The sequence below is a fragment of the Aspergillus melleus genome, assembly GCF_016097325.1.
Source record: "Aspergillus melleus strain CBS 546.65 chromosome Unknown contig4, whole genome shotgun sequence".
In the NCBI taxonomy this organism is placed as follows: Eukaryota; Fungi; Ascomycota; class Eurotiomycetes; order Eurotiales; family Aspergillaceae; genus Aspergillus; species Aspergillus melleus.
The window spans coordinates 4,803,673-4,824,364 of record NW_025763373.1 but is presented as its reverse complement, the minus strand read 5'-3'; the positions used below and the strand labels follow the sequence as shown (position 1 = coordinate 4,824,364).

Below are 20,692 nucleotides of genomic sequence, written 5' to 3'. Positions count from 1 at the left end.
ATTACCTTCATCAATTACAGCTTCCCTATCGAGCTCTCCATCTCACTATACGTTCATAACTACTCCAAGCTCCGACTTAGTATTTATGAATCAGGAAATACACCTCAAGTCCATCGAATTGATCTGACAACCCATTAATTATCCATCGCTGGAATCAAACAGAATAGAATACAATCTCCCTCCCTCCATCTCCCTCTCCTACTCCGTAAGCATCAAAAATAAACCCTCCACGCAGCCCACCCCCCAAACCCCAAAAACGCCAACCAATGCCCCAACGCCTTCACCCTGAACTCCTCCCCCCCATACTTCCACACAACAAACCCATCCCCCAGGCCCGCGAGCGCACAAATAGCCGCAATAGTCGTCACCGCCACATCCTGACCTTGATACTGCAGCGCGATCAAAGCCAGCCCGTAGCTCGTCTCGCGGATGCCTTTGAGGTGGATCAGGGGGCTGACGCAGGCGTCGTTCGCGCCGGTGGTAGGCTTGGTAGGCTTAGAAGGTTTGCGGGCGGTGCCTGCAGGGCCGGATTCAAACGGCAGTCCGAAGCGGGGATATTCGTTGGATGGGCGCAGGATGCTGTTCAGGCCCAGGGCGAGGCAGAGCGCGCCGAGGAGGTAGCTGGGGATGGGGGAGAAACTGCTGGTGGTGCTCATTTTTTGGAGCGTTTCAGGTGTGAGCAGGGGGGTTGGTATGTATGTACCCGTTAAGAGGGTGTTTGGGGTATTTGTAAATGAGATCAGATTCAGGAGACGATTATTGATGGATGAAACGCGGAGAATTCCAGTTGGAGATGAGGTGGTTGGAAAGGGGGAAAGCGGGGGACAGACAAAGAAAGGCAACGAACTATAAATATCACCATAATATAAAGACACTACTATACATAATCATAAGCCCTGCCGGGAACACTACATCCGCATCCGCGAACCCTGTTAGTCCACTTGATCGCTCTGACCGTCCAACCCCGTCCATTTGGGTTTCCCATCCGGCACATCGACGGCCCGCGCGCTGTAGAAGATATGACAGCTTCTTTTGTGAGTTTCGACCATCCACCACAGGAACAAAGGATACGGATACGTACTCGATTTCAAACGCCTTTCGCCACTCCTCCACCTCCTGATCCGATGACCCATGCTCGATCGTCGTCGGAAACACCATGCACATATTCCGCCCCTCGTCCATAAGCGGCGTGTGACAATACGAACAACTCAGCTTCGTCGGCGTCTGATACTCTCTCGTGCGATCACCCGAGGAGTAAAAGGCCAGCCCCTCCGCACCGTTGACGAACGCAATGTCCGTTTTATGGAAGATGGCCGCCCATTGGAAGGGCGCGCCTACAGGGATTCATTAGCCCGGAGATAGTCCCCACATTGAGCGCGCTTACCGTGGAGCAACTGGCAGTTGTGACAGTGGCAGTATTTTGCCTTGAGCGGTCGATCCCGATTCAGCTTGAATCGCACCTGTCCGCACTGGCATTTCCCGTGCCACTTGACGTGGCCGAAGTCCTCGGCGGATCGCAGCTGGTAAGGGGCGCGGTGCTTCCAATGGACTTCCTGCGTAGTGTCGGACATGGGGTTGGGGAAGGGTTGGCCCCCTGCATCGCCGATTTCGGTCATTGTGCTGGTCTGTGTGAAAGAAAGCTGGCGGTTATGATTAGGGGTAGTGCTAGTGTACTTCCGAGTGGCTGTCTTTATTGTATTATGGAGGTGCGACTTTATAGGCTTTACAGTACAACGGGAGATGGCAGACGATGTCATGCTGGACAGGGGAATCCTGATCCAGTAGGCAAATGATGTCATGACGATGTCAGAACAGCCGGGAAAGAATATTATCAGAAGGATTCTATGTCAATCAGATCGATGAGATCGATCAGATTCAGTCAGACAGATGAATTATTCCTGCCTGTGGACTGTGAACGGTGGAGTTGTTCATGTTGAAGTGAAGGAAGCGAGAATGACGGAGTATAAATTAACGTAATCGGTAAGCGAACCGGCCACGTAAGCGAGCCGGCCACCCCAACAAGAATCGCCCACCCATTGAAGATAAGGCTATTCAAACATCAATTTCTCCACCAAAAATGCCTAAATCGTCAAAAGTCTTGGTGGAACAAGAAGGCAGGCTCTGCTTGGCAGTTGAAGCTATTCAGAAACATCAAATTTCGTCAATTCGTGAAGCCGCGCGTATCTTTCAAGTTCCTCGGTCAACACTGCAAGAACGCCTCAAGGGAATCACATTTCGCAAGGAAACACGCGCTAATTCCCATAAATTGACTCCATTAGAAGAGGATTCCCTTGTTAAATGGATTCATTCGCTTGATCAACGTGGTGCAGCGCCAAGGCACTTCCAAGTCCGTCATATGGCTACAATCTTACTGCAGAAGCGTGGCCAAGGTGGAACTTGCTCTGTAGGCGAGAAATGGGTATATAATTTCATTTTTAGGCATGATTCTTTGAAGAGTCGGTTTACTCGCCAAATTAGCTATAAACGGGCAAAGTGTGAGGATCCTGAGATTATACAGGCCTGGTTTCAACGCGTTCAAGCCGCCGTCGCTACGTATGGAATTGCAAATGAAGATATCTACAACTTTGATGAAACCGGCTTTGCCATGGGCTTGATGGCTACGGCCAAGGTTGTTACGCGTTCTTCTTGCGAGGGAAGACCGTTCTTTATACAGCCAGGCAATCGCGAATGGATAACTTCAATCGAATGTATTAACGCCGCCGGCTGGGCGTTGCCTGCATATTTAGTGTTGAAGGCGAAAACGCATATTCAGGCATGGTATGAAGGCAGCCTGCCCTCCTCATGGCGTATCGCGATATCGCCAAACGGCTGGACTAATCGGGAAATCGGGGAACACTGGCTTAAAGAACACTTTATTCCTTATATTAAGGATCGAAGAACTGGCCAATATAGCCTCTTGATCCTTGACGGGCATGACTCCCATTTAACGCCTCAGTTTGATGATATATGCCGAGAGAACAACGTGATTCCAGTGTGTATGCCTGCCAATTCCTCTCATCTCTGCCAGCCGTTGGACGTAGCCTGCTTCTCGCCATTAAAGCAGGCGTATAGCGGCCTCCTTGGACATCTTATACGAACTGGATATCATCATATTGAGAAAGTTGACTTTCTTGACATCTATCCGGAAGCCCACGTCCAAGCCTTTCAGAAGACGAACATTCAAAGTGCCTTTGAAGCTGCCGGAATCGTTCCTTTTAATCCAAGCAAGGTCCTGAATAATCTCATCTTCTACAGGGAGGAAAGCCGGCCAAGCAGCCAAGGGACAACTTCAACTGTCACCAAAACACCTAAGAATTTGAAGCAATTCAAGAGACACGAGTCAAATATCTCTCAATTGCTTCAAGAAACAGATCCTCCGGCTTCACCCATGCAAACTGCCTTATCATACATTTTCAAAGGCGCTGAGACAGCCTTGAACCGAGCTATTCTTTTGGAACAAGAGAACTTCCAACTTCGTGAGGCTGTTGAACGACGAAAGAAGAAAGAACAGCGAAATCAACATCAGATGAATGGCCTGAATGGCTTTACTATTCAAGAAGCACGCGAGGCCTTTGTATACGTCCAATCTTTAGAGAAAGCAGCCGGTGATACAGGGCCTGGGGATGATCAGCCACGCCGACGCGCGCCGCCTCGCTGCAGTATGTGTCACGTTGTAGGACACATACGAACAAGGTGTCCGAATCGAAACACCTGATTTCGGGCTTCAAAAAGAATCTATATAGGCCTGAAAAGCTTTATTTTTTTGTATATAAATCAAAATTCCAATATAAGCATGTTTGCGGGCTGCCAAGCCGGCCGGTTCGCTTACATGGCCGGTTCGCTTACCGATTACGTTAGAACGGATGACTCAGCCCTGAGTCAGCCAGCTGAAACGCGCTTTGCTTTGTTTGCATTCTTGGCAGGCCTGAAATGCCAGGCCTAAAACTGGTCGGACTTTGGAGACAGCGACTAACTAATTAATAAGAATGATTCGCGCTGAAGTCCAAAGAATAGACAGTCTCAGACTCAATTCACTCGCATCCCAGTCCCCTGATAGGAGGATAAAAACAGATCATTGACATCCCAGACAGGCCGGCGTCTACTTCGTGCTGCTCCCCGTAGCCGTGATTGCGATTGGCGTTGGAGAAGGAGTCGCTTCTATATTTATATTTCCATTTCCTGTCCTTCGCTTACTTTTTAGTCTTGACTCTTCCCCGTCGTTCGTCTCGTCTCGGTCGTATTTCTTTTGGCCCCAATCCCCGACTCCCCTCCTGCCACTCTCCACTCTCCTCTCTCTCTCCTCTCTCTCTCCTTTCCCTCTCACTCTCTTCTTCTCCCCCCTCTCTTCTCTAACACTAGTTCCAACGGTCAACCGATCAACCGTCCAACAGAAGTACAGAACCGTCCAACTGCCCCCTTCATCATGGGCTTTCTCAGCCGCCTGCGCAAACGTTCCAAAAGTCTCGGCCGTGCGGGGAAAAGCAACGCCGTCAGTTACGACCATCTCCGCACCCACGATCCCCTTCCTCGCGTCCCCGTCAACATCACCGGCGGCGATCATACCAAGAAATTACCTCCCCAGGTGCTCGCTCGCATCTTCGTCCACGTCTGCCCCCATGCCAATGATGGCTCCTACGAATCCTCCGAGGAATCCATGACCGAGGATGGCTGCATGCTCTGCGATATGCGCGATCTGGCCCACTGCGCCCTGGTGTGCAAGCGCTGGTTTTTAGAAGCGCGGAGGTTGCTGTACGTCTTTCGCATTCCTTTTCTATTGGAGGTCCAAACGAATTAATTCCTTAGCTACGCCCACGTCCGCATCGACCCCGTCCACTACTGCGAACTCGAGTTGGAATTGGCCGCCAAGCGAAAACGTCGCTCGTTCTTCGATCGCAATGCCGACCCCATCGACGCCCCTCAGGTCCGCCTGTCCCTCTTCATGCAGTCCGTCCGACAGTCCCAGGGTTTAGGGAATTTGGTTCTCTCCCTGCGCATGCCCTATATGACCCGCGAGGCCACCAAGGCCGAAATCGCCCGCACCATCTCCGTGCTGCCCAATCTGCGCTACGTGGACTTACCCGCCGGCATCTTCAGCGACGACCCCTCCTGCCTCGCCCTGAAGCAGGAGCTGATGGCGCGCTGTCCGGACATCCGACGCATGGCCTACCGCCACGGGGCCGAGGGCAGCTTCGCGCAGCTGTCGGGCACGCATCTGTGGGGGAATCTGGAGATCTTGGAACTGCAGCGACTGCACGTCGAGCCGAACATTCTGCGATTCGGACTCGGCACGTTCCCGCGCCTGCGGGATTTGACGCTAGACGATCTGTCCTGGCTGGACGATGCCTGCTTCGCGCCCTCGCAGGTCCTGCCGCCCTTCCCCGCCGTCGAGCGACTGACCATCCGCGACTGTCCGGGCGTGACGGCCGACGGCATCGTCGCGTACCTGTCCATCCCCGCCCACCGCAAGGCGCTGCGGTACCTGACGCTGTCGAACACGGGGGTGGCGCCGTCGACGCTGCACCAGATCCTCAGCGCGGCGCCGCATCTACTGGTATTGTCGGTCATCCAGAACGTGTCGCGGTCCTTCCCGGCCGAGCAGATCCCCCCGATGGCGTCGCGCACGCTGGACACGATGCACTACGAAGTCACCTCGGAGGCGGGCCAATACGGCATGCCGCCGATGGCGTCGTCATACTACACCTACCTCGTTTCGAGTCTCATTTCCAACGCATTACCGGCGCTCCGCGAGCTCTACGTGCGCGACTCGCACTTCCCCGAGACGCTGCTGCTGGCGCCCCCGCCTCGACTGTTCGGCGGCGGCGACGCGGGGCCGCAGATGGGCACCGGCGGCGTGCTCACGCAACCGCTAAACGTGTACAGTAAGGGACTAGACGAGCTGGAATGGAACTTCACGCCGTACGAGCCGCCGGCGACGCGAGGACGGCGAGACAGCACGACGCGACCGGTCAGTCTGCACGACGCGCAGCTGAGTCGGGCGTGGGGCGGAGATGCGCGACGCAGCGTGTTGGTTGGGAACGGGTTCGGCGGGTTCCTGGCGGTGCCGGCGGACGAGGAGCGGCCGAAGAGCAGCGGGGGATGGAGCAAGCGAGATAGTCGACAGGATCTATGGCGGTAGTTGTGTATGTATATGGAGGGGGGTGATTGAGGGGGTTAATGGCATAATGATATACCCTGTAGTTGTTAGATTGTATAGGATGATTGATCAGATGCAACTCTTATCTTATATACTCCAAGTGCATTCTACCCTTCGTCCTCCCTTATAAGGTACCTAACCTTGAACACTCTCCTACCCTAACCTCAGGTATGTCAACACCTCCCCATAACCACAAACCCCACCACATCATGCGCCCCAACCTCCCGACTAATCCCCCCCCTCACACACCCCAAATTCTCACCCGACCAAATATCAACAGCCTCAAACCCCACCTCTCCCTCATCCTGCCCCAAATGCAACTCCGGTACCTCCGCAAACCTAAACCCCCTCAACCCCACCTGTTCCTCACTATTGAGCATGAGTACCAACGTCCCGCCTAGACTCGAGGACTCCCCAGCCCAATACTCCGCCGGATGAACCGGATCGAACGTCCAGTCGGCGTTATAGCCCCATTTGAACGGGGACGCGGGACGGCCGATCAGGGGGTCTTGGTTGAAGTCGATGAGGTATTTGTTTTTGAGGATGGTGAGGTGGGTGGGGGGGATTTTATCCAACTATCAGATTATTTCGTTAGCTAGTTAGTTAGCTGGTGTTGTGTATATCATGGCATGGGCATGGGCATGGCATGGCATGCTATGACAAAGCTGTATAGGTAGGTAGGTAGGTAGAAAGTTTGGTAAATGGGAGTTTTGGGAGAGAGGAGACCCAGGACATACAGCAGTCCCAATAATCAAGGGGGCTTTCATAGCAGCCCACAGAGCAAAATGGGCTCGGTTCTCAGCCAGAGTCAGATTCCCGTTGCCGATTTCAAGCATGTCCGGGTCTGGGAATCCCCAGAAGTTGGCGTCGTTGAGGAGGAAGGTGTTTTGGTTGGCGAGGTCGGCGATGCGTGTCCATGTTGCTATCGACAGTATCAGTATCAGCAGGGGTATCAGTATTAGCATGAGCATGGGCATATGAGGTTGGTCGTATCGATTATTTTCTTCCTACACAGCTAGGGTGCAAGGTAGGCATCAAGGTAAGTATAGAGGTAGGTAGGGTCAGGGGGACGAACGCGTAATATCCCCACTAATCCTCCATGAATTCCCAGTCTCGTTCCCCCAAACACCCACGTCCGCTTGACCCCATACGCAGAGCGAGTACGCGATAGTACGGTTGACAGCCAGCAAGGCGTCACGCATCATGCGGTACCGAAGGGCCGTGTTCGACTGGCGCCAGTCATATTCGCTCGGGGCAGGCGTCGTGAGGTCCGGACAGGTGCCGTTGGGGAAGTGGTTGCCGTTCGTCAGGTCGGGGACGCAGTGCGTGTAGGTGTCGGTCCAGTTGGAGGGGACGCCGCAGTTGTCGTATTTGAGGTCTGTTTATTAGTCATTTCATCATGTTAGTGATTTGTTGGTGGATGGGTGGTTGGGTATAGAAGGTAGATGTGGAGTAGGGCTAACAATCAATTCCCCATTCCGCAAAGGTCTGCGCGTCGATGCGTTCATATCCCAAGCTGGCGGGATATCCAGCGCAGGTTTGTGTTCCGGCGCCTGAATGACTTCTCGTTAGCTTCGTTCACAAGTAGGTATGTCTCATGGATGGCTTGAGTATTCATCTTCCGTCACGGTATAAAAGCAGAAACATACTACTATAAATCCCAACCTTCAACCCCAGATGATGAATCTCCTTCGCCACGCCAGCAATGCCATCAGGAAACTTGGCAGGATCAGGAATCATGCGTTTCGTGACAGGATCACGTTGGTCTTTGATAGACCAGCAGTCGTCGACTATTCATATATCAGGACATGTCAGCTATACATGTTTGCAGCCATGCCTGACCCTGACCAGCCACTCCCAACATGAAAAGAAGAAGTTAGGAAGACTATACTGTTAATATACTCATATCCCAAATCCTTCAATCCCAAATCCACGACCTGCCGCGCCGCAGTCAAGACTTTTGTGGCGTTGATGTCGCAGGCGAAGGCGTTCCAGGAGTTCCAGCCTAGGGCGGGGAGACGGCCCTTATCAGCTGTTAGTAGGGTATTGGTTTGTTTTAGTGTTTGGGTGAGAGGTTATGTTCAGACATTGGGAAGATTGGGTATATTTAGGTGTAGATTGAAGGGCAAAGAAGGGAAAGAAAAAAGGGTTAAGGAAGAGGAAGCATACCACACCACCGGGTCTCACCAGTCCCTCGACCACCGTTCCAGCAGCCAAGAGAGAGAGGAGGCCCGTTGAGAGGGCCCGAAAGAATGAATTGGTCATTATGTCGGCGTTATTCTTCCCATATGGGACTCGTGGACGCAAAGACCCAATGGTAATTGGAGACCTCAGTCAGTCAAACCAATTCAATTAGAGTTAGCTACGAGCAAGCGAATTACCCCAAGCTCAATGAGAAGGAAGAAAGGAAGAAGAGAAAAGACAAAGTATCATAGGTTCCACCTCTCAATTTCGCAAACAAATGGAGAAAGGCCCTTTTATATCCATGAAAGTGCTCTCCTCCCCCGCACCCAGTGTCTACGGTATGCAAAGCAACGCAACAAACGGCGTGGCGTGCAGATCGAAGGAATTCAATCTAAGCTAGAACAGACTAGAGTAGCCCTAGATCAGAATGGGTAGATGAAGCAAACAAATAATCACACACTGTAATAAACAATCCCGGGAAAGTACCCCGTACAAACCAAGCAGATACATACGTTCTGTACACCCTGGCCATACAGAGCGCTTTACCCGCCCAGTTTCTGTGTAGATCTATATAGCATATTGGGGAGGACAAAAAGCAGTGTAAGTGTGATGTGCCGCATCGGCAGCCGATGCAGTACAGTAACTGCCAACACCAGCCCTAGGTAACCCACCAGCAGTAGCCAGCCGGTGCCAACAACGCCCCGGACCAAAACAATATACGGTAACTTGAGGATGCAGGGAAGAAAAATCAATTTAGTGCAGGTATGATGCACCCACCCCAAACAACACGGCGCATCGCCGCTCACCGTCCGTGTCGAAAGAGGAATAGGGCAGAGGCACGAGCAGGGGTAAGGACGTACGGAGTAGCCTAGTGGACTCTGGAGAAGTACGAAGTAAAGACATTGTTAGTCTCATGATTCCAGTATCTAGACATATCTAGCCCTGCATGAATTCTCGTACGAATTTCGACTCTATTCCCTCGATGGGTACACTTCACTGCCCCGTTGCTTAGGCTTGGCCGGGGCCCGCAAAATCTCTAGGGACCACAGAGTCGTAAAGACCGGTGTTGTTAACCTAGTAAACTAATTAATCATACATTCCAACCGGAGCAGATAAAAAAACGCCAAATTAGGTATAAAGTCAATTGACTTTTCATCCATTCCGATTATCATCGATAATCACGTTTGGACTTGAGTCCACTGCATTGGAGCCTTATATAAGTAAAAGCACTCTGCTTTTGATATAGAGATACTGCATGTACAAGGAAGGATATCGAGCTCGAGGTCGCTCTACAGTATTGACCGAACTCACTATACTTTGAAGTCTCGTTGTGGAGTACGCCGTAGGCCCAGGGTTATGTTCATAATATGTCGTATGTAAGGAGTAGCAACCGGGGCTTGTCTTACAGAAACGTAGTATATGGCTCGACTGTGCCTGCTTGTATACAAATGCAATCTCATGTATCTTAACTTAAACTGCAGTAGCAAGTCGAAGTATTGTTATTGTTCTCTTCCGAGCCAAGAAGACCTGGGCTTGACTAGTCTTAAAATTTAATACTGATAAAATATGAAATATAAACTCTAATTTATATAACAGATAATAGAAGACTTGCCACTCATTTCATGGCCCTTGTAGCTTGATTCAACGCGTTGAAGTCATCGCAACTGCAGTCAGAAAATAATCGGTCAACAACACAAAACAAACAGAAACATTCTAGAATGCAATACGTACCTGGTTGACCGTATATTCTATAGTATTATCTTCATACCACGGCTCCACTGGGCTAAGTAGGCAATTGATTTCAGGGTGTATTGTATTAAGTGTATGTACTGCTACTTTTCTTCTTCATCCCTAAATGGCCATCCCTTCTCCAGAAGCTTGATCTCTTCCTGATCTCCCTCACCCAGTGCAATCAGAGACTCTTTGAGCTCAGCAACCTTTCGTACGGCCTCTTCGTACTGTTCATTACTGATCCAACCGTCTTCATTAATTCCACCAATTTGCTCTCTCCAGAGATTCACAACTGCATTCAGTTCAAACCACTGCTGCTCTTGCTCAAGAAATCCTTTCGTTTCATCATCAGTGAAATGAACAGGACAAGGCAGTCCTTTTGTTTCTAAATGGGGCCAATATTGAACCATGCGGATCAGTGCCCCCTTCAATGTTACAAGGTTTCCACTCCACTGTCTTCCAGCCCATTCTATAAGGTGTTGTCGGGGACGGAAAAGGGGATCTTGCAGGGCATTAAGATGGGCCTTGTTTAAGCCTCCATTGAAGATACGGTAGTAGTAGAAGAGAAGACGCCGTCGAAAAAGCTCATCAGCTTCTGCCTTCGCTTCCGTAGAGAGTGTCTCCTCATCCAGAGGAAGTGATGGTTCTTTCAAACCAGGTGATTCTTCAGGATCTGGATTCTCAAATGCCCGAGGATAGCCTGCCACCAACAGACGTGGCTCCACTGTTGTATGTTGCCAATCAATGATGCAAGAGATAGCGCCCGTCTTAGGTAAAATGAATATATTGTTTGGGTTTAGGTCTGGGTGACGAAGAGTCGGCTTATGCAATGCAGGATCTTTTGGAAGAAGGTATGGCGTCATTGCAAGATATTTGCGCAAAAGATCAACGTGTTCTTCGGGATTCTTTTCTCCTGGAAAAATGCCATTGTGTGGAAAGTCCAGCTCAACTGGCTTGCCATATCGCCGTGTCCAGCACTCTTCTTTTTGGGCAATTGATTGGAAATATTCAATAGGATCGTTCCCTATATCTGTCAGTGAATGGAAGGAATAGAATAGGGACATTATTTACATGGCCCACGACGGAGGTTGGAATCTCCCCGTTCCCCATACCAGAACATGTAATCCGCAATGGGACCAATGCAAAATGTCTCTGAATCGTGGCTCGGTTCAGTGTATAACGGCCCCTGGAGATCAACAGGGATATCCGTTTTAGAGTAGATACTCCCAATAGACCCAAAAGGAATGTCGAAGAATTTCTTCTCAATGTCAACAAAGCTTGTTGCAAGTTTATGCAGTTGGCGTTTAGTTAGATCCCGCCATCTTGACTGCAAACCCACGCCTTAAGCCTTTTCCATGAGAAGATACTCGACCCCAGCAGGATTATTTGCGCAGGAAGAATAGCCATAAACTTTAGGCACGGGTATGCCCTTAGAATGGAGATATCGTAAAGTGGCAGCTTCACTTGCAGTGGCAAATTGTTTGGGCCCAGCAATGTGAAAGGGGATTTTAAGAATTGCCTCAAACCCATCATCCATACTTAGAAGGAACACGCGATTGAACCCCCCTTCGGCCAGTTTGACAATAGATGCGACTTGTCCGTGAGCAGAACCCAAGATCTTCTCAGTCTCCTGCAAAAGGGCAGTGGCGTTAAACTCCACAAAACGCTCGCGGAGGCGACGATCCTCATTGAAAAGGAACCTTCCAGAGGTATAGGAATAAAGATTTTGCGTGGCTGATACACCTAGAGAGTGAAGATATATTACTGACCATTAATCGTGGCTAGAAGAGCTTATGACAAACCCATGTTGACACGCTGAGAGTATGCGACCGTGTTCCGTGGCAGTGGGTCGAAAATACGGTGCAAGACTGATTTGAACATTGGGATAGCAGGCGCGGAGTATTCAGTGCTCAGTATCGTGATATAGAATGTAAGGAAAGACTCGAGGATGTAACTGGGGAATAGCGGCTTTTATACTGTCAACGACTCAAATACTTTCCGAATTGCAGTTGGAAGCTGGCACTAGGAGCCCCTATCGATCGCTCGCATTCTTTACCGATCTGTACTTTCTGTACTGGTGGCTGACCTTGTATAGGTACGTAGGGGTATTTAGGTAGTTAATAAACATACACATAAGCAGAAACAGCACGGTGGTTTATTGAGAAGTAATGGTGGTAGGTCTATCGATATATCTGCCATCTGCCCCGACGATATTTATGGTTTGGGGATTAAGCGACTTGGGATTCTGAGGAACATTGGTTCTATTCATCTTTATTCTTTTCTTAGTGATCAGGTGGTTAATCTATAGAAAGTATTTTAGAGAAAGTAAGTGCGTAGTACAATACTATCACCCTAGCTATCATTTTTCTCCCCTGGGAAGTCCGGTCTATTCTTCTTGTCCTGTCATACATACTAATCACAAGAGTTAGGAGTACTGTACGTAAGCTGTCAGTTCCGTTTGAGGTACGGAACTGGATATATATTTTAGAATCAACGCAACACCTCGTGCAGATAATATACTCTACTCTCATTTTCTAGTACTAGGTTGGTAGGTTCTTTCCGCTCAGTACTACATGTATATCTGTGTTTCTTGGATAGTGATTATTCATTATCTCTTTTGAGGTAATTAATTGACCATGCAGCTATTTGTTATACCTGCCCACCTACTGAGCTACAGTTAGCTCTATTCATATCAGGAAAAAGAAAAGCAAAGAACAGACTACTGGCAGACTAGTAGACCATATAGTATGCATAACCACTGTCACTATCCATACTCCAATCCGCACACTAACTAGTATCATCAGAAGAAAAAAAAAAATAAGAAAAATCAAATAAATCAAATATTCTATTGAATAGTATCATCACACCCGGAATCAACCCCAAAGTCCACCTTGCCTATCACACCCTCCCCAAAACCCACTCCATCTATCCACCGAACAGCCTCCCTCCCTACCAACTCACAACTACAACAACAACCACCGCCACATATATACACCATTAAAATTAAAATACCAACAAAGAGCATACCCCCTCTACCACTCCAAACAAAACTTCCATCATCATACATGTTTATCGTGAAATCATTAGTCATACATACACGCCATTGTGTGCGCTCTATAGGTATAGGGTATTGTTCCGTGTTCTGTTCACTTGGTCTCCTGCAAGACCTGTCGGGGGCCGATCACCATATCATGCCATACTAGATCATGCATGCCCATACTAACCAGCAGTTGTATCCCGGAGCTGGTTAGAGAGTAGTAAATAGTACTAGTGATCAAACCAAGACTCCGTCTAGTTGGGAGGGGATGCAGAAGAGAAGTCGAATGCGATTAGGAATTCCCGCCGAGGATCAAGGTCCGGGCTTGTTGGGGATCGGTTCCGAGGACGCTGATAAGGTATTCGATACTTTATTCGGTAAGTCAGTGGTCATGGTTATGGTATGTAGGCAAGGGAATAGACATACCTCGCCTCCGAAGCCAATCGTCGCTTTTCCTTCTGGAACTCCTGCTGGCAGCTTTCCCAAGCGACAGCCCGCTCAGATTCTCGGACAGTCTTGATGCGCAGTTTGAAAGAAGCGCTGACAGGTCGGTGATCGGACGCGCGCACCTCATGACGTCGGTATTCCAGCTGCTTGACTCGTCCCAAACCCCGATATAGCACACGGTCACACCACGCCGGAGACCGCTTCTTGTCGCTGGAGTCGTAGTCGTCCGTCCCCACGTCGTACTTGTACGTCGGCGCGAAGGTGATCGGGGACTCGTTGAAGGACCGCAGTCGGAAGCCCGGGTTCTTGCGTCGCGACGCCAGCAACTGGTCGCGATCGAGCAGTTTCGTCAGATTGTTCTGCCGGATGGCGTCGATGATCACGTGCCGGGGAATCGAGTCGATGCGGTAGTTGAGGTCACCGTTGAGCAGACAGATCTCGTGGTCCATGATCATGGAGCCGTCTCCGCCGCTGACGAAATGGTTGGCCCGCGTGGCGAGACTGGGCTCCATGGGGAGGGACTCGGCTTCCAGGATCGCGGCGATGTCGTTGTTGCGATGGGCGGTCTGCGACTGTCCGGCGGCCAAATGGCAGTTCACGAAGCACATGGAACTATCGTCAAGCACAAACCGAAGAATCAGGGCGCCCTGGTACACAAAACATTAGATCGAGCAGTAACAGCAAACATGAAATCACACACCTTATTCCCATGCAACCCTCCCATACCTCGCTTCACCTCGGAAGCGCTGACGTTCTTGATGCGTTGTCGTTCCTTGTGTTTCACAAAGACGCACGTGAACAGCCCGATCAGATTGGCGCTGTGCAAGAGAACGTACGACTCTTCCAAGGGCATGCAGTCGTTGATACACCGGGTGAGGTGTTCCATCCAGACTCGATACTGTCGACTCATGTGTTCCTTCTCGCCGCTTTCTTTCTTCTTGCTTCCGAGGAGTAAACTCTCTGCTAGAGTTAGTACAGTCCGCCAAACAACAGGGACGGGCATACATACTGGCTGTGATTTTCTTGTTCTCTAGATCCACCAGTTCCTGGAATCCAAAAACGATGATCTCCGGCGGGTTTTCCGGATGAATCGCGTCGGCGATGAATTGGGACGCACGCACGCTGCCGGGGGTCGAGGCACCGGCGTTCCAGGTCACGATGGCCGCGTGAATCTCGCGGAACGTGCAGAATTCCACGTCCCGTTTTTGCATTCGAGTTTCTAACTCCGTCAGTTGAATTCCAGGTTATCACACCAGGCGGCGGGAAACATACCTAGCCAATCATCCTCCAGCATACCGTCCCACAGACGAATACAATTGTCCGTCCCGAGCGACGTCACCTGCAGTCGGTTCATAGTCCACACGCTACTCGTGTCAAGCAGGAAGCTCGATACAGGGCTATCGTGTGCGCGCCAATCCTTCATTACAACCCACGGATTGGTCCTCGTGTCGTAGACATAGATCATTCCGGTCTTGTACCCCGCCCAGAGATAGTCGCCAACGATGCCCAGGCAGTTGATCTTGTAGACGCTAACGTTGATGACAGCCAGACAGGAATAGTCGTGCGCCGAGTATACTGTGACCTTGCCGTCTGCATGTCCCAGGTATACCCGGCCTCCATCCTTGGTGGTATACGCGCCAGACGTCACGTCTCCCGTATGCTGTGAGCCGAGCGGCTTCTTCAGGACCTTGAATGTGACGTCATCTCGAGCGTTTGGTCGATAGACTTGCACTTCTCTGCCGGTGGCCAGCCAGAGAGTATCTCCCACAACGAGCGAGAAGGTATGTCCCTTCGCGACTCGGTCGTAGGGGTTGTGGTAGCTGTATTGAAGGTTAGGGGTTCCAGTCTCGTCAGGAGGCCACACGAGCAGGCGACCTTCGTCATCGAGGGTCCACATGTCCTTCTTATGGCGCAGAATCTTGATGATCTCCCGACGCGAGGGATAAGCGCGCGACGACACCACCGACTGCGTGGCGATGTCCACTTCAAGCAGTTCGCCGCCATTCGTGCCCAGCCAAAGACGCTGTCCTTCATCCTCGAGATTGTTACCGGGCTTGAACGCCAGAGAGAGACATTTGACGGTCTCCCCATGACTCAAGCTCATGATTTGCTCGCCGGTTGTCAGATCCCAGACCCGAGTTAGGTACCCGGTCGTGCATACGTGTTTACCGCACACATCCATCAGCCGAGTATCGTACCGGGTGTTAATCTCCTGGGGACCACTCTTCAACAGCGGCGGCCGCCGATTCGCCACCGAGGCATCCGGGTAATCCGTGCGCGACACTGCCGGCTCATCCGAAGGATCGTAGATCGTGCGGTCTTCTTCGGTGGGAGCGGCCATCGGGCGCACCGGAACAGCCGGCGTGGCGGGGATGGCCGGAGTAGGAGGCATAGCCGGGGTGGGAGGCGGTTTGGTCTCGCGGGGAAACGAGGGCTGTCTCTGGATAGTTCGCGGTGTCTGTGCCTCGGCCTGGCTCTGACGCAGGTCTTGCCTACCGGGGTAGGGCGAAGGTAGGGCCGGGCTATCTAAACCGTGTGCTGGCCGAGACGGCGATCGAGCCACTCGTCGCGCCACCGACGGATGGCGAGGGGGAAGACCGGGTCGTTCTTGAGGACTATCCTGGTAGGATCGCTGAGCCGAGAACGGCACACTGGACATCGTCTCCCGCTGCACCGGCGGCGGTGGCCCGCGGGGAATCTGCACCACCAACGATCGGCCCTCCCGGGTAGACTCGGGCCGCCTGCGCGCCGAGAATCCGTCATTCGCATCGCGCAGGGAAGGGGTGGTAGCGGCAGGCGCAGGAGGTCTCTCAACATCGAACGAGCGCCGACTCGGCGGTTCCGTTGTAGGTCGCGACGGCGAGCGTGGGAACTGGTTTCTCGGCGCGGGCGCGGGTTTCGACGATGCCTTCTCCGGGCTGCCGGGAGGAGTACTGAAAGGCGAGACGCCGCGCTCCTCGGAGGGGGCTCGTTCATGCTGCGGCGCCAGCGAGTTTCCATCTCCAAATGCCAGGGCGGCCGGTTTGGCGGGGATCTTGGGTTTGGCGGCCCGGTTTGCGGGCGGCGGCAAAGACGCGCTCTTCAATTTCCGCTCCGACAGACTGTCGCGCGAGACTCCTAACGACCCCGGAGCACCGGGAGACCGGTGCATAACATTCTGTTCCGTCGGGACGGAGGAGGCGAAGGTGGGGGTGGTTGGGCGGTGGAGGGAGGAGGACGGGGGAGGAGTCGGTCTGGGGGGTAATGACTCGCGAGAGGCTCTCGGAGGGGTGCGAGAAGCCCAGGGATCTTCGGTGCGATCCAGCGACGCTCCCAGACCCCTGGGAGGAGATCGCGGCGACTCGACGGTCAATGTGGGCGCTAATTGAGGGGAGGAGCGGAGGTTCATCGACATGGGGCGGTTCTGACGGAAACCAGAGGAGCCCGTCGTCTGACGGGGTAAGGCTCCATTTGTATGACCGTTCTGAGCATCGGATTGACTCCAAGGCGAGCGTGGACGCGGCAAATCGAGCGAGGCCCGAGAGGAGCGGAAGTCGTCGACATCGGAGGTTCTTAGAAAGGACGAGTCACGCGGGCCGCACGGCAGGGCAGACGGGGATCGGCGGTGCGAGAGATTCTCGAAATGAGATAGCAGAGAAGACACCGGTCGCTAGACAGACAGTTAGCAAGTCGGCGCGAACGGCGGGAGGGGACGAGAGGACGTACGAGAGGAGCATTATCGGTGTTGTCCTTGTCCTTGCGAAATCCGTCCATGACCATGACGTATAGTCCAAGGGGAAGCTTGTGCGAGGATAAAGACCATAAGATTTGGAGAAACAATAAAAGAAGGACGGAAGAAAGTGAGTGAGTTGGTTGAGAAGGATAGCGGAATTCCACCGAACCAGCAGTACTAGAGGAGGTCGAGAATCGGGGCGGAAATCCACAGGGGGATTCGGGGAGTGTGGCGGAGCTCTAGGCGGAAGTCTGGACGAACAGGAGGGGATGGCAGAGAGGAAGGGATGGAAGGAAGGGAAGGGAGGGAAGGATAGGATGATAGGAAGAGGGAGAGGAAGAGGGAGAATGCGAGAGAGTGACTGGAAAAGGGGGAGGAGAGAGAGAGACGAGCGAACGAGAGTGGAGGAGAGAAGGAGAGGAAGAGAGGAAGAAGAAAGAGAGAGAGAGAGAGAGAGAGGCAGAAGTGGGGATGACGACGATGAAGGGAAGAGACCGACAACTCTCCACCAGTCTAAATCTACACGTCCAGACTCACCTCCTGTAGATCCCTTGTGCAGACAGAAATAATCAATAATAGAGGCAAGTACTGAATTATAAATATAATGCATTGTAGACAAATAAATAGAAATAGAAGTAGAAATCCATCCATTCGTATTTTTAGCCTCCGCCTCGTCTGAAGGAGAAACATTTCTCTCCGCCTCGCCTCCAGTCACTCATTCTCCCTGATTCGACTTTCTCCTCACTTCCTCTTCCCTCCCTTTATGATATTACCCAAACTACTCATCTTGATCCCATAACCATGTGGTACAGCATCCACCCATCCTCCACTCTTTCCCTTCCCCAGGTCTCAATAATTTACTGACTCAAACCCCCCGCAGTAAACACATCCTCAACGCCCAAGTGGCCATTCGATCTCCTTGCTGTGCGTCCCTCCTCCTGGATCCAATTTAATCCAATCCAATCCCATCTCATCCCGATTTCATGGATCAGGTAAAAAATGGTTCGACTGCGCCGAATGCCACCAAGAACAAGAATCTCATATGCTAGCCAAAGCGACTGAAATGGTATGCACTCCCAGCACAGCGCATAGCACATCAACCCAGTCCAAGTCGACAGAACACGGGAAGACATATATAGCCAGATATGTACCCACCGAGAAGAGGCGAAAAAAAATAACAATGGGGTGGACAATAGGTATTCGCGTGCAAGAAATGCAAGAAATGTTTCCGGAAAGACGCGGCGGAGTTTGAAGAAAGGTACCTCCCCTCCCCTACCCCAAAAGAAGGAATCACAAATCAATCAACCAGGTCTGTACACTAACAACCTGTTCCCCCAAAATAACAGTGACGAATACTGCCCCCACTGCGACAACCACTTCGTCATCGAGGCCGTGACCCCGAAGCCCTCGTTACAGGTCGAAGGCGAAGACGCGCGGATCGATTCGAGGTACCCCTCTTCCCCTTCTTCATCCCCGTAAACCCTCACTCTATAACATATAAACTAACAACCTCCTCTCCAATAGAATGCTCAAAGATGACCGAGTGCGCGGCCACGAGGAGCGCTCGCTATTCAATATCAAGGATGGGTCGGATCGACTGGGCTAACCGATCCAAATACTTTCCTCCGTTCTTACGATCCTTCGTTTTATACATATTTGTTGGCTTTGGTGTTGATATTGGTATTGAGCTGCGGGGTGCATGGCTTACTTGCATTGTGCGTTAATGATGATATGATTGATTTGGTTTGGTTTCATATTTCTTTGGGGTTGGGGAGGGGGGTGGGTAGATGATAGATGGAGAGACGAGCAATTCTACAGTCCAAAGAAACGAATAAAAGAAAAGAAATAAAACAGAATGAACATGAACATGACCATACGTAGTAAGTAGTAAAGTAGTGTGTGTAGTAGCAGTAATCACATCTAATTACTCCACCCCTCCCCCCTTCTTCACGTCAAAATCAACTACTCCAGAAGAGACAGAGACAGAAGAGTCAACGTCTACTCTCTACCCTCCCCCCTCGTCAAGATCGCCGCCGTCGTAGTCCCACCACGACCCGTCTTCTTCTTCGCCGCCTCCTCCTGCTTCTCAGTCTCTATGCTCTTCACGTACGCCTCGATCTGGTCCTCGGGCAGCATCTCGATCGTCCGGCCAGGCGACATGATGGCCACCTCGATGTTCTTGGCGCCGGTCTGCACGACTTCCAGCAGCGACTTGATGGTCAGTTGGATGGTGGCCTCGCGGTCCATGTCTTCTTGGTGGTTGCGCTCGAGGAACTCGCGGACGGTTTTGCTGGAACGGCCGATGGCGTTTGCTTTCCTAGACAGGGATTCTCGTTAGCCATCCTTCCTATCATTTTCCACCACCCACTTCACACCCCCCCCCAGGGACAGTGAGATAGGGACAAGGCCACTAACCAAGCAGAATAAATCCCCGACGGCTCCGTCTGATACAATCTCGGCACATCATCATTCGGATCAAACCCAACCACCAACGTACTAATCCCAAACGGCCGGACACCACCACTCTGCGTGTACCGCTGCTGCACGCTCGCAATGTACTTCGTGATGTATTCGATGCTGACGGGGTCTTCGACGGTGAGGCGGTGAGACTGGGCTTCGAGGCGGGCCTTGTCGATCAGGATGCGGGCGTCGGCGTTCAGACCGGCAAAGGCCAGGACGGCGTGGTTGTCGACGACGGCGATCTTGGAGGGCGTGATGCGCGTGTCTTGGAGTTTTAGGGCCGAGCGCTTCTCGCAGCCGAGGACGACGATGTCGCGGCCTTTGACGCCGACGGCGCAGGTTCCTAGGTGGGAGTTTTAGTGGTTGGTGATGAGGAGGGTAGGTGTGTAAATGACAAGCAGGTCGACAGGTAGCTATAAAGATAGGTGGGCCGAGTCGTAGGTTTGTACAGTTGAGGGGAGATAGGATGAGATGGGAGGGGAGATACCTCGTTTCACAGCCTCCATCGCATATTCAACCTGAAAGACATGTCCATCTGGACTGTACAGCCATCAATATCCTCATCATATCCTATAGCATCCAGCCCAGGTCACACATACCTAAAAACTACACATCGTTAGATCCAGTCCATCAACGTCACCACGGAGCACCTAGCTAACTTACCTGAAAGAGCACGGTCGTATCCGGACATTATGAGCGAGGGGAAGATTCAATCGGGTGGAAATTCAAACTAACGGACAAAAGGAGCTGGCAGACAGATGAAGGTCAAAGAAAAGAGGAAATAGGACGTTGGGCAGTATAATCGTAGAGCTGGAAACCAGAGGTCCGTCGGATGACAGATGTGGACGCGAGTCCTGCGGCTGCCTCCAGAGCTCCCGGACGGTAGCGCTTGGCGCGCGGTTAGTCACTCCGCCTTCATACTCCGTATTCACCATCGAATTGCTAGATGGATCAACTATGACGAAAC

General features: G+C 51.7%; 8 protein-coding genes across 8 annotated transcripts; 2 read left to right on the top strand and 6 right to left on the bottom strand.

The window, feature by feature from the left end:
• Positions 1 to 212: 212 nt before the first annotated feature.
• On the bottom strand, positions 213 to 656 carry LDX57_008430 (DUF4267 domain-containing protein; the record flags this gene model as incomplete). The annotated part of the gene is made up of 1 exon (XM_046090152.1): positions 213 to 656. One exon carries the CDS (start codon positions 654 to 656, stop codon positions 213 to 215), a length of 444 nt encoding a protein of 147 aa, XP_045946125.1.
• Positions 657 to 932: 276 nt separating this feature from the next.
• LDX57_008429 (GFA family protein) lies at positions 933 to 1,616 on the bottom strand (the record flags this gene model as incomplete). The annotated part of the gene is made up of 3 exons (XM_046090151.1): positions 933 to 1,026; positions 1,082 to 1,334; positions 1,385 to 1,616. 3 exons carry the CDS (start codon positions 1,614 to 1,616, stop codon positions 933 to 935), a joined length of 579 nt encoding a protein of 192 aa, XP_045946124.1.
• A 2,807-nt stretch (positions 1,617 to 4,423) lies between these two features.
• LDX57_008428 (F-box domain protein) lies at positions 4,424 to 6,136 on the top strand (the record flags this gene model as incomplete). The annotated part of the gene is made up of 2 exons (XM_046090150.1): positions 4,424 to 4,749; positions 4,804 to 6,136. The coding sequence occupies 2 exons, from the start codon at positions 4,424 to 4,426 to the stop codon at positions 6,134 to 6,136; spliced, it is 1,659 nt and encodes a 552-aa protein (XP_045946123.1).
• Positions 6,137 to 6,327: 191 nt separating this feature from the next.
• On the bottom strand, positions 6,328 to 8,419 carry LDX57_008427 (glycoside hydrolase family 27 protein; the record flags this gene model as incomplete). The annotated part of the gene is made up of 7 exons (XM_046090149.1): positions 6,328 to 6,729; positions 6,892 to 7,076; positions 7,230 to 7,532; positions 7,618 to 7,707; positions 7,804 to 7,944; positions 8,046 to 8,178; positions 8,324 to 8,419. 7 exons carry the CDS (start codon positions 8,417 to 8,419, stop codon positions 6,328 to 6,330), a joined length of 1,350 nt encoding a protein of 449 aa, XP_045946122.1.
• A 2,992-nt stretch (positions 8,420 to 11,411) lies between these two features.
• On the bottom strand, positions 11,412 to 11,875 carry LDX57_008426 (uncharacterized protein; the record flags this gene model as incomplete). Its single annotated transcript, XM_046090148.1, has 2 exons — positions 11,412 to 11,812; positions 11,872 to 11,875. 2 exons carry the CDS (start codon positions 11,873 to 11,875, stop codon positions 11,412 to 11,414), a joined length of 405 nt encoding a protein of 134 aa, XP_045946121.1.
• A 1,523-nt stretch (positions 11,876 to 13,398) lies between these two features.
• On the bottom strand, positions 13,399 to 17,312 carry LDX57_008425 (putative inositol polyphosphate phosphatase; the record flags this gene model as incomplete). The annotated part of the gene is made up of 6 exons (XM_046090147.1): positions 13,399 to 13,474; positions 13,533 to 14,200; positions 14,254 to 14,513; positions 14,563 to 14,772; positions 14,826 to 17,202; positions 17,259 to 17,312. The coding sequence occupies 6 exons, from the start codon at positions 17,310 to 17,312 to the stop codon at positions 13,399 to 13,401; spliced, it is 3,645 nt and encodes a 1,214-aa protein (XP_045946120.1).
• Positions 17,313 to 17,870: 558 nt separating this feature from the next.
• On the top strand, positions 17,871 to 19,110 carry LDX57_008424 (CHY zinc finger protein). Its single transcript, XM_046090146.1, has 6 exons — positions 17,871 to 18,071; positions 18,146 to 18,189; positions 18,258 to 18,331; positions 18,462 to 18,523; positions 18,612 to 18,713; positions 18,790 to 19,110. The coding sequence occupies exons 1-6, from the start codon at positions 18,067 to 18,069 to the stop codon at positions 18,869 to 18,871; spliced, it is 369 nt and encodes a 122-aa protein (XP_045946119.1). The 5' UTR covers positions 17,871 to 18,066; the 3' UTR covers positions 18,872 to 19,110.
• A 153-nt stretch (positions 19,111 to 19,263) lies between these two features.
• On the bottom strand, positions 19,264 to 20,416 carry pre6 (proteasome core particle subunit alpha 4; the record flags this gene model as incomplete). The annotated part of the gene is made up of 5 exons (XM_046090145.1): positions 19,264 to 19,582; positions 19,681 to 20,068; positions 20,213 to 20,265; positions 20,325 to 20,331; positions 20,389 to 20,416. The coding sequence occupies 5 exons, from the start codon at positions 20,414 to 20,416 to the stop codon at positions 19,264 to 19,266; spliced, it is 795 nt and encodes a 264-aa protein (XP_045946118.1).
• Between the last annotated feature and the right edge of the window lie 276 nt (positions 20,417 to 20,692).

Coding starts and splice junctions, on each gene's coding strand:
- LDX57_008424 (XM_046090146.1), top strand. Junction 18,190..18,257: donor GGCCATTCGATCTCCTTGCT/GTGCGTCCCTCC, acceptor TTCATGGATCAG/GTAAAAAATGGTTCGACTGC. Junction 18,524..18,611: donor GCGGCGGAGTTTGAAGAAAG/GTACCTCCCCTC, acceptor CCAAAATAACAG/TGACGAATACTGCCCCCACT.